Raw genomic sequence first — 12,776 nt, 5'->3', positions numbered from 1 at the left:
AATTTTAATAAATTGACTATATTTTTACATTGCATTCTTTTTTGTTCAATCTTGTTCATCACCGCCATTGGATGAGGTTGTGACAGAGGAATTGCCTGATCTTTTATGTATGGTCTGAGAAAGTCCATGGTCTTCTGACTATTTGGTACGCAGTTTTTATACATTTAGGGATGCACTCTGCACCTGTGTGCTATATTATTCACCTTTGGGTTCACTACCTGATTTAGCACTCTTTCTCCTGGTGGAGGACTATTTCCAGATTTGGTGCAGTTTAGCATATAACAATACCACACTGTGTTAGTTTTTGTTCTGTTTTTTTCTGCATTGTCGTTACATCTGATGGAGATTGAGAGGGATTACCTCTGAAGAGGAACCTCCATATGACCATTTACTTTTTGATTACATCTTTACTGTACGCAGTTATTACATCTTCCCAAATTTCATATTTGATAATACACATTGGGGCGCCCTACTTGTTTTTCTGTTGCAATATTATAGTTATCCGGACTAACCATCTGGTCACAAGTTCTCTGAGGCTGCCGCTCTCAACCGAGCTAAGTGTTGTTCTGGGACTGATCCCTCAAAACTGGACTTTATATATTATTCATACCAGTTGTCTATTCAAATTGTATCTACGTTGTGGTAATTAGCGCCATTATATATATCTTTTTTGTTATATATATCTTTTTTGTTATATATATCTTTTTTGTTTATATATATATATATATATATATATCCTATGCTTTTCTTTTTTTTTTTACTTGTTCTATTTTTAACAGTATCTATAGCTGCCAGACCCACTCGCATTGCCCTCAATGTCGGCAGTGTGTTGTTGGCATTTTCACCATCGGCTATTTTAAGTGAAACCATTCTCTCCCAACAAATTGAATTTTGTCCTTGAGGCCTAAAAAGGTCTTTTAAAGACTGAATTAAGGACCCTGTCCAGTTAGATTCTGGGATGGGAGCAGAGGACACAAAAGATCCCTATTCCACCAGGATTAGGAGGTGGGAAATACTGCTGATGGACTGTACTCAGACATAGCCTGAAGATTTTTGCCACCTGAGGGTGTGGACTAAAGCTACCAAGCAACACGGGTCATTCACAGTAGCCCGATTGGTCCACAGGTGGCTGTGTCTGGCATTGAAGGCATTCACACACCTCAGGAACAGACCATCTTACAAGCTTTAAGAGAAATACTTTGTTGCTTTATATGCCTCAATAAACAGAAGAATTTTTACCCTAGTCCACATTTAAGCACCTGCATTTCTGCAACACACAAATTAGAAAGAACTTCCAAAAAGTGGGAAAATAAATTTGCAAACTAGGGACTAAGGTCTAGTGCCCTCCTCCTATGCAAGGCACTGTGAAAAACAAACAAGCTTAAAATAAAGCCAATGATAATCCATAGCTATAGATCAGCATTCCATTTTAAATTATTTGCAGACAGAGGGACATAATATTCTGAGCTAAACTACGCACTGCATATTTCTCTGTCCTGCCATTGGGGGACACTGCGAGACATTGGGGTATAGTAGGTGGGCTAGGAGTTTTGGGATTTAACTTGTTGGTTTTCACACTCCTCCCCTACTATGCCCCTCCTCTCCAGCTCAGACCTCAGTTTTTTCATAAGTGCCTAGGAGATGGGTCACTTCGGTATAGGCTCCTGCCTATACTTGTATTAGTCTTAGGTTTGTCATGTTTTTATTTTAATTCCCTTTCAGGTGCAGCGCGGGACTCGATCCAAAGACCCAGAGGAGTGAATAAGACTTCAGCTCTGTTCACTCTGGGTACCAGCGCAGGTAAGCAGCAGCAATGTCTCACTTCCCTCGCACCTCTGCCGGCAGTCTCCCCTAGAAAAGAGCAAAGGGTCCCATACTTTTAAGCCTGCCTTTGGGCAGCAGATATTATGGGCATCAGAAGAGCTATATTTTAAATCGGCCTGATAGACGGCCGCGGCCACATAACTTTAAGGGTGTCGGGGAGTGAAGCTGTAACAGCCTCTCCTCCCCGCCCGACATGCCGGCAAGTTCACCCTGCCCCTAGACACGAGCAGTGGGGAAACTGAAACAACGATCGCTCTCCTTAGGAGGCGATTCAGTGTTGTAAAGAGCGCACGCAGCCTGGGCAGCTGACATGCGTGGGGACTCTCCGAGCAGACAGCCATAAGTTAAATATGAGCTGATCGGCGATACATGGAGGCAGCCATAATAGGGGAGGATCTGCAAAGGTCACTTCCTTCCCTTACCAATCAGCTTCCTGGCGCGGACGGTGGCCATCTTTGGAACTGGAACACGGAGACACAATGAGTGCATGCTGTCACTGCGCACAGTCAATTGCAGGCAGTGAACAGAGACAGTAGATATAGGGCCCGACTCAGGTTCGTACTGGTTTTTATTCGGCACATTGCACCTCGTGCGTTTCCGAGGTTATGGCAGGGCTACGGCACACCAGGCGAGTCGTGACAGCAACCGGTCCGACCGACCTCCTTCCAAGGGCATCCGGTATAATTTTGCTCACATGCATATCTCCATTTGGTTTCTATAAGCGCATGTCTGCGTGCAGAAAATACATAGGCCCCTACTCTATCTACCACAGCAGATAAGTTGCTTAGACCTCACCTTATTGACTGGGTCCCACAGGATCTTCCTCCCGTAGGAATAGACTCTCCCATTTCAGCGCAAGAAAAGGAATGCTCCTAGCGCAGAAAGAGATTTTCTCTCCTCAGTTGCACAAGCCTTCTGAAAAACAGGGTTCCGAGGTTCGAGGCAATAAAGTTCCAAGCCCCCTCTCAACATCTCCATACCGATATTCCCCAGAAGGGGGGCTGGTTCCCGGGTTATTGTATTTGCATATCATCACCCTGTCCAAGACCACACGCCTATCGCTCTCACAGTAGTTAACCAGACAGTCAGGAGTGATGTTGGTCGGTCTCATGGCCCTGGACCCCGGTTCGAATAAGCTAGAGTCTGTCCAATATAGGCAGATTAATAGGATCCTTAGGGTTCCAGGGTCTTTTGGGTCAACCCAAGAAAATACACTATTTTCAGATCTGGTGCTCAGGGTGCACAACACGTCACCTCAGGCCCAGCAGGGCCTGAACAGGAAACCTTCAGGCAATCAGTCAGATAATGACACACCGATTGCATTTCTATGGCATCACGAGGGAACATGCGGCCCGACAGCAGTGTAAAACACGTTCAGGTTAGGACTTGAACAGCGTGTCATATTTCCATACTTTTGACCATTATCCCGACAGGAATAAGCTGGAGGACGAGAGTCTTAGCGACAGGCTATTAACCGAGAGAAATAAATAGTCTCTTCACAGGGCCATCCTTTGCCCTCCTGGTGGAGTCTTTGGGGGTACTCTGGACTTAGTCTCCAGGGCGTCCATACTTATTTTCGGGTCCTCCCTAGACCGTTCATAATCTAAAGACCCTTAGGTAGAATTTTCCAATGCCAGGATGTTCCCTAGAGCTTCGGTCTAGTGTACCTGTCACTTCCATGTCCCACGTACTCACAGGTAAAAAAAAAGTTTTCTAGGAGTGTGGTTCCCAGCTATCCTAGGGCCCTTCAATTACCTGCCAGAGCACGGTTCTCAGACATTGGCGGCTGATGGTAACACTTCCCCTTTCGCCTGCCTCTGTGGCCAGACATGAACATCCAGAAGCCTTTTTTTGCCACTCTTTATATCATCTAGCTTGATACTGGGGCGTTGCAGGCCCTATACTTAAGGCCTCCTTGGTCTGTAATAGTACAGCGCTTGGTACCCTGGTAGAGTAGGCTAATTCCAGGGTAGGGGTGTTCCCTTGCATATCTCCCCTGTTCGGTGGCGGTAGTGTGAATTGCAGTCCCACATTTTACCCTTCCAGGAAGATAGAGAGGCGCATCACGCCGGCCACTATTGCCCCATAGGATAGTACCTACATTACACTTAACTCAGGTGCTTGTGGTCAAGCATTCGGTCATCTGCCCTTTTCGTGTGACACTTGTCCTCGACTGGATGTGGGACATGACCTTCAGGGCCAGAGTGACCGCAGGGTCTCTACCAGGGAGACTTGTTCTTTTCACACACTTCGTAGCGGGACTGGTCAGTTTCCAAATGATCTCAGGGGCGCTACACCCCATCCACCATTTGGTGTGAGGTTCGCCCCCCACATGTGGGCCTTAGAGCTCACTCCCCAGGGCGGTTGGTGCTTTTTGGGCGCCTCGTTTGGGTGCAGTTGTGTAGGGGGGCAACACCTACATCTAATGCAGTTTTTGGAGCTGCAGGGCTTTGCATCATCTGATGCGACCTTTTGGCGCAGGATCTTGCGCGCAGCTGTACCAGAGCAATACCTCCCTTAGAGCCAGCTTTGGTATGTCTCGCAGTGTCCCCCAATGGCAGGAAAGAGAAAATAAGATTTTTAATCACCGTAAAATCCATTTTGCTGACTCCATAGGGGGACACTGCAGTTTTCAGTGCTATTTTCTGTATTGCTTCTTCTTTCTTCCTGGCTTGGTTATACAAAACTGAGGTCTGAGCTGGAGAGGAGGGGCATAGTAGGGGAGGAGTATGAAAACCAACAAGTTGATAAGTGCCAAAACTCCTAGCCCACCTACTATACCCCCAATGTCTCGCAGTGTCCCCCAATGGAGTCAGAGAAATGGATTTTACAGTGAGTAAAAATCTTATTTTTTCCATTGTACTCCCAGAATTTCACCATTAAATTAGTGGACCTCTATTATTTTTGATAAGAAGTTGCTGCCCAAACTGAAAAACAACACTGGTGTGGTTGACCATTTATTCATGACAAATCTATGGATCAGGATGGCTATTCCTAGGAAGATAAAGCACACACAATGGAGCGCCAAGAAAGGAATGTACAGGTAAATAGAGGGAATGGGGGTGGGGAGGCATGGATTTGTATTCTGTAGTTAATTTTACCAAAACCAAAAGGCAGAAAAAAACACTTGCCTCATATTTCTTTTCTTTATGTTCATAAGCCACTTTCTCGGTGAAGGATGCATTTTCAACCAATGCTGGTTTCTGAGGAGGAGAATTCATGTGTTGGAACCACTCACTGAATGCTTCGTGTGCTTCCTATATAAGACAAATGCATCCGTTACAAAGACTGTTATTGTTCCGGTCAGTTACCAGAGGACATATTTTATGTTTTTTATGGAAATGAACATTGTTAGTACATGATCCCCTTTTCTTTTCAATAAAGGGAGAAGAAACTATATTGATTATATTACTATACATTGATACAGTTTATTTGCATGCTCACCAAGTAAGCTCTTATACACAGATGCTCCCGTATAGCATTGTCATCCTCTGCCGGCAGTGCGCTGTCCATACCCTGCTCCTCCCACTGACTGTAGATTTCGGCTATTGAATCCTGGGGGATTTTGGCAAAAACTTCTTTTGCAGCTTCATGTTTTTTCGATTCTACACAGTTAAAAATACAAAGATGTCTTCTATGCTCAAATGGTAATATATATGGTTTAAAAACACTAATATACAACATTACTTATGTAATGATAGCAACTATCTACACTTTGACTGTATTGTATTTATCCAAGTTAGTCATGGGGTCTGAGGCTCTCCACATATTACATTTGAATTTCTTTGAACTTTGTAGTAAACCTTGGGTAGCCTTAACACACTGTAGAATCTCATTACAATGTAAGGCATTTCTAGGAAAGTAATTAAAAATAAAATAGTATATAGTAATATTGGTTTACTGTGCGATTGTGATTAGTATGCTGCATCATACCGGGGTTAGTTACGCAATTGCACAGGTAAACAGCACATACACTTACATATCCACCTACATTTGTAAATAGGTCACATTTAATAAAGTTCCAACCCACATTCATTTATTCATAAGAACTTAAGAGATTATTTATACAAAAGATAAAACTACAGTAAAGGTATTTATGATTCAGGTCCTCAGAAATGTATGGAGTTTGGTATCATATTAATCCACATTTTACCAGCAGGAATACGGGATTAACGGAGAAGCGATCGCACATAGCGATCACTAGTTATGAACAGTATGAGATTAATATTCAAAAGCACTGTTAATGGGTCAGTTTAAACTAGTTTTTCAGCAGGAAGACACATATGCAACAATTGGAGTGAGTTGGAAAAAGGATTGATTGAACAGACTGATAAACCTGCATTCTACTGAAACATCATAAACCATGGATGAATGAAGAAATTTCTTAAGTGTTATCTGTGTATAAATGTGATATTTTCACTGTTTTTGTCAAGCCAAACTGAATATAAACTGGCCTCTTGTATTGGAACGGTCTCTACGCTAACACAGACTTTAGCTTTGATAACTGTTCCTAAATCCAGTGTGCGCTGCGTATGTATCGGTTATACTTTGTAACATTATTACTGTATTTTGCTGCTTATTGCTATTAAATCTCTTTTCTGCATGGGAACCACACTGATCACATCAGACAATCTTTATTGGTGACAATAGACACTGACATAATAAGTGCTAGTATTTCTTGGTGAGATGTGTAAAAGTAGACGCTGCCAAAACAGAGTTGAAAATGGATACTTGGTGTGAATATACTTTTTTTCTTTAATCAAATAGTATTTTAAGCAATACACACAACGCTGTTACCAATTTGAAAAAAAAAAAAAAAGAGAAATACATAGCAAACCATACCCAGGAATGTCCTCATTATGGCATTGCTCTGCTTTAGAGCCTCAGCCCTCTGTGCAGGGTCAAACACCAGCCAGTCTATCACGTCAATCCTCGCACGGTCCTCCTGTTATCAGGAACATTAGGTTCAGTGATGGGTGCGCTGATTATATATCATAGAAATTTTATTTTCCTAATCTAGAGATATATATTCTGGAAAATAGACAGGGAAATCCTAAATTAATTGTCCATACTATCTATTATAACGCTGTCTTGGAGCACTAGTGTACAGGTGTAAGCTAAATTGTAGATACCCTGGTCACATTACACTAGGCCTGTAAGTGAAGTCACTAACAACCTCCACATGGTACAATCTTAAACATGATATTTATAAAAATTTAAATGCCAAACTAATTTTGAGGAATCTGACAAAATGAAAAATGGTGATTGTGGCATGAGCCAAAGTTTTTGGACCTGGTAAATATTCCTTTTGGGGACTTGAAACTAGTCAGACTCAGTCAGACCTGGTTTTACCACAACAATGAACACTGGAAAGCGTCCTCTTGGATATACAATATTAATGCTGCACATTGCTATGCTAAGTATCTGAAGGGGTTTGGAGAAATTACAACAGGATGCAGTATATATATATATATATATATATATATATATATATATATATATATATATATATATATATAGTTTTGAGAATGAGACAAATATTTTTCACAAAGTCTGCTGCCTCAGCTTTTATGACGACAATTTGCATATACTCCAGAATGTCATGAAGAGTGATCGGATTAATTGCAATTCATTTCAAAGTCCCTCTCTGCCATGACCATGAACTTTATCTTAAAAACAACATTTCCACTGCATTTCAGCCCTGCCACAAAAGGACCGGACCAGCTGACATCAGGTCAGTGATTCTCTCGTTAACACAGGTGGGTGCTGACATGGACAAGGCTGGAGAACACTTTGTCAGGTTGATCGAGTTAGAAGAACAGACTGGAAGCTTTAAAAGGAGAGTGGGGCTTGAAATCATTGTTCTTCCTCTGTTAACCATGGTTAACTGCAAGGAAACACGTGCAGTCATCATTTCTTTGCACAAAAAGGGCTTCACAGGCAAGGATATTGCTGCTAGTAAGATTGCGCCTAAATCAACCATTTATCGTATCATCAAGAACGGAGAGAGGTTCAATAGTTGAAAAGGTGGCTTCAGGGCACAAAAGAACGTCCAGCGAGCGCCAGGACGTCTCCTAAAGTTGATTCAGCTGCGGGATCGGGGCACCACCAGTGCAGAGCTTGCTCAGGAATGGCAGCAGGCAGGTGTGAGTGCATCTGCATGCACAGTGAGGCAAAGACTTTTGGAGGATGGCCTGGTGTTAAAAAGGCCAGCAAAGAAGCCACTTCTCTTCAAGGAAAACATCAGGGACAGACTGATATTCTGCAAATGGTACAGGGATTGGACTGCTGAGGACTGGGGTAAAGTCATTTTCTCTGATGAATCCCCTTTCAGATTGTTTGGGGCATCTGGAAAAACATTTGTCCGGAAGAGGAAAGGTGAGCGCTACCATCAGTCCTGTGTCCTGCCACACAGTAAAGCATCCTGAGACCATTCATGTGTGGGGTTGCTTCTCAGCCAAGGGAGTAGGCTCACTCACAATTTTGCCTAAGAACACAGCCATGAATAAAAGAACGGTACCAAAACATTCTCTAAGAGCAACTTATCCCAACCATCCAACAGTTTGGTGACAAACAATGCCTTTTCCAGCACGATGGAGTACCTTGCCATAAGGCAAGTGAAAGGCAAAGTGATAACTAAGTGGCTTGGGGATCAAAACATCAAAATTTGGGTCAAACTCCCCAGACCTTAATCCCATTGAGAACTTGTGGTCAATCCTCAAGAGGCGGTGGACAAACAAAAATCCACAAATTCTGACAAAGTCCAAACATAGATTAGGCAACAATCAGTTAGTGCGGCGGTTCCCAAACTGTGCGCGGCGGCTCCCAGGGGTGCCGCGGGCCAGACCTAGAAAAAAGAAAGAAAACAGGAACTTACCAATCAGCCGGGTGCCGGGACCCAGCAGCCTCCTATCTCCCGCAGCTGTCACTGAATATCGACGTCAGTGACAGCTGCGGGAGAGAGGAGGCTGCTGGGTCCCGGCGCCCGGCAGATTGGTAAGTTCCTGTTTTCTTTCTGTGGCTGGCGCCTGGCGCGGGGAAGAGTTTGAGAGGGATCGTAGCAGAGGATTGGGACAGAATGATGGCAGAGGATTGGGACAGAATGATGGCAGAGGAGGGGGACAGAATGATGGCAGAGGAGGGGGACAGAATGATGGCAGAGGAGGGAGACAGAATGATGGCAGAGGAGGGGGACAGAATGATGGCAGAGGAGGGGGACAGAATGATGGCAGAGAAGGGGGACAGAATGATGGCAGAGGAGGAGGGGGACAGAATGATGGCAGAGGAGGAGGGGGACAGAATGATGGCAGAGGAGGAGGGGGACAGAATGATGGCAGAGGAGGAGGGGGACAGAATGATGGCAGAGGAGGAGGGGGACAGAATGATGGCAGAGGAGGAGGGGGACAGAATGATGGCAGAGGAGGAGGGGGACAGAATGATGGCAGAGGAGGAGGGGGACAGAATGATGGCAGAGGAGGGGGACAGAATGATGGCAGAGGAGGGGGACAGAATGATGGCAGAGGAGGGGGACAGAATGATGGCAAAGGAGGGGGACAGAATGATGGCAGAGGAGGGGGACAGAATGATGGCAGAGGAGGGGGACAGAATGATGGCAGAGGAGGGGGACAGAATGATGGCAGAGGAGGGGGACAGAATGATGGCAGAGGAGGGGGACAGAATGATGGCAGAGGAGGGGGACAGAATGATGGCAGAGGAGGGGGACAGAATGATGGCAGAGGAGGGGGACAGAATGATGGCAGAGGAGGGGGACAGAATGATGGCAGAGGAGGGGGGCAGAGGAGGGGGGCAGAGGAGGGGGGCAGAGGAGGGGGGCAGAGGAGGGGGGCAGAGGAGGGGGACAGAAGGCAGAGGAGGGGGACAGAAGGCAGAGGAGGGGGACAGCGTGAGAGAGGGCAGAGGAGGGGGACAGCGTGAGAGAGGGCAGAGGAGGGGGACAGCGTGAGAGAGGGCAGAGGAGGGGGACAGCGTGAGAGAGGGCAGAGGAGGGGGACAGCGTGAGAGAGGGCAGAGGAGGGGGACAGCGTGAGAGAGGGCAGAGGAGGGGGACAGCGTGAGAGAGGGCAGAGGAGGGGGACAGCGTGAGAGAGGGCAGAGGAGGGAGACAGCGTGAGAGAGGGCAGAGGAGGGGGACAGCGTGAGAGAGGGCAGAGGAGGGGGACAGCGTGAGAGAGGGCAGAGGAGGGGGACAGCGTGAGAGAGGGCAGAGGAGGGGGACAGCGTGAGAGAGGGCAGAGGAGGGGGACAGCGTGAGAGAGGGCAGAGGAGGGGGACAGCGTGAGAGAGGGCAGAGGAGGGGGACAGCGTGAGAGAGGGCAGAGGAGGGGGACAGCGTGAGAGAGGGCAGAGGAGGGGGACAGCGTGAGAGAGGGCAGAGGAGGGGGACAGCGTGAGAGAGGGCAGAGGAGGGGAACAGCGTGAGAGAGGGCAGAGGAGGGGGACAGCGTGAGAGAGGGCAGAGGAGGGGGACAGCGTGAGAGAGGGCAGAGGAGGGGGCAGAGTGCCTGGATGCAGAGGGGGCAGAGTGCCTGGATGCAGAGGGGGCAGAGTGCCTGGATGCAGAGGGGGCAGAGTGCCTGGATGCAGAGGGGGCAGAGTGCCTGGATGCAGAGGGGGCAGAGTGCCTGGATGCAGAGGGGGCAGAGTGCCTGGATGCAGAGGGGCATTTTTGCATACAACTAAATAAGTATTTCTGTCGTGACCTAAATACTTATTACAATTTTTTGACCCAACTACTTCTAAAACAGGACTGCTCAGTAATTATTTTGGAGGGGTGCCTTGAAAAAATTTGGAGACTCTAAGGGTGCCGCGAACTGAAAAAGTTTGGGAACCACTGAGTTAGTGTGTGGCCTAGCAGTTGATTGACAGCATGCCAGGGCGAATTGCAGGTCTTCAAAAAGAAGGGTCAACACTGCAAATATTGACTCTTTGCATAAACTTAATGTAATTGTCAATAAAAGCCTTTAACACAAAAAAAAAGGTCTAAAAACACTGAAGCAGCAAACATTGTGAAAACCAACATTTGTATCATTCACAAAACTTGTGGCCATGACTGTACAAGCCCCACCATGCTTTGCCAGCCGATAACCTCTAGGTTGCGTCTCATATCCTTTACCTCGGTAATGCCAGAATCCACAGCTGGTGCAAAGTCATGAGGGGCAAATTCACCACCATCTTTTTTTCGTGTGTTTTCAACCACAGTCTTGGTTATTGCTGCAACATCCAAACCTTCAAATAAAAACATGTGTTAGCAGGAAAAGCAAAAACAGCAACATAATATAGAGCAGATAAAATTAGTATTCTCTCACAACGTTCTTGGGAAGACTTACCTACACCACCATTGTACTAATTGTTAAAAACATTTTTTTGCTAAATATTTATGTGATGGAATATATTGTACAGCGCTGAGAGGGGATTCCATATAGTGTGTATCAATTGATAAATAATTAAAAATATCCAAGGCAAAAATGAAAATTTCAACCCTTTAATCATAAAAACACAAATAATGAACTTTGATATCGGATAGGCTCCGATGTGGATTACTCTATCCCATATCAAGGTTCATTATTTGTGTTTTTATGATTAAAGGGTTGAAATTTAAATTTTTGCCTAAGATATTTTTAATTATTTATCTATTGTTATCTCTCTAAATCAATTGATATACACCTTATGGAATGCATAGTTATTTTTTCAATCAGGGGATTTGGCATTATCCCATATACAGCGATACATATTAGGTGTGAAGATACTGTTTTAGCGCCAGGTCACTATTTTGTGTTATGGAATATATTGTAACAACCTGCTTCCTTAGCGAGCTCTAGACATTGATGCCGCTGTTCCGCTTCAGTCACGTTCTCCAGAAATTCAGCATACTGAGAGATACCCAGATTTTGTGGCAGGTGACTCACATAGAAAGCAATTAAAGTAATGTGCTTCTCTTTCACAAGTCTCTGAAGTATAAAGAAAAAAAGCAAGACCAAATAATAAGCTTGTTGTGTGTTACATGCAATGCATGCTTAAATAATACATCATATTTTTGTTATGTGCCTAACTAAATGCACTCAAAATTCTCACAGACCAAGCAGGACAGAAATCTATTTGACAAGTGAGGTTGATTGATGGGCATGCCATAGCTGTGGTTTTCTTTAATGCAAGACACAATGCTCAACAATGACATGGGTGACAAAGTGCCTCATTTTTACAGATTTCTGATCTAAATATTGCTACATTGAAATGCTGCAACTTATTACTATGACTTTTTTCAAATCTCATATGCCAGTCATTTTTCCTTGCACCGCAAGACCATTAATCACTGGTCCAAGCCTTGGATGGAGCAAGAGAGATTACAAAGAAAGTCCTAGCTGCTGTTCAGTGATACCAAATCCATAAAAGAGAAAAATGTATTAACCTCACATTTTGTGTACCACCGATTACACAGCTGATACTGATCTATATTTAAAGCCATAAAACTAACAGTTTGCAAGTACAAATGTATGGTCAGAATAGTATAATGCAAATGAAAGAAGCAATAAACACTCGTAAAATAGCAAACAAAATCTCACCTGAATGTAAGTTTTTAATACTTCCACAGATACTTCTTCCTAAACATAAAATAACAAATATGGATATGGTAAGGACACATAAAAATAAATGTTCCTAATTGTCACGAACAGCACTCACCTGAGTCTGCGTGACGCTTATGTGACACAGGGTTAGCCACACAACAACCACTTGGTATGTCTAAAATGATTAAATACTTCCCTATCTATGCCACACACTAGCTTTGCGATACTAATTACCACCACCAAGGTTTTTTCGGATAAGAGCTGACACTCTTATTTAGGAAGCCTTCGGTTCTCCCTAGCATTAATCCAACACAATTTACTTTAATCAGAGTTCACTTAAACCACAAGGTTTGCACAGTTTCAATTAGG

The 12,776-nt window shown here is 44.6% G+C and overlaps 1 protein-coding gene across 1 annotated transcript in view; it reads right to left on the bottom strand.

Moving 5' to 3' along the window:
• Nucleotides 1-4,781: 4,781 nt before the first annotated feature.
• The window catches only part of NUP107 (nucleoporin 107), a 65,221-nt gene continuing 57,226 nt past the window's right edge, over nt 4,782-12,776 (bottom strand). Inside the window, exons 20-25 of the mRNA XM_075209498.1 lie at nt 12,405-12,443; nt 11,642-11,792; nt 10,958-11,070; nt 6,667-6,769; nt 5,269-5,429; nt 4,782-5,081 (exon numbers count right to left, since the gene is read on the bottom strand). Of these exons, the coding sequence (XP_075065599.1) occupies nt 4,797-5,081; nt 5,269-5,429; nt 6,667-6,769; nt 10,958-11,070; nt 11,642-11,792; nt 12,405-12,443 (852 nt within the window). The 3' untranslated portion in view covers nt 4,782-4,796. The remainder of the gene's footprint in view (nt 5,082-5,268; nt 5,430-6,666; nt 6,770-10,957; nt 11,071-11,641; nt 11,793-12,404; nt 12,444-12,776) is intronic.

Source organism: Mixophyes fleayi, chromosome 4 (genome assembly GCF_038048845.1).
Source record: "Mixophyes fleayi isolate aMixFle1 chromosome 4, aMixFle1.hap1, whole genome shotgun sequence".
NCBI classification, from domain to species: Eukaryota; Metazoa; Chordata; class Amphibia; order Anura; family Limnodynastidae; genus Mixophyes; species Mixophyes fleayi.
Note: the sequence above shows the minus strand (reverse complement) of the source record. Positions and strands in the feature narration are given on the sequence as shown.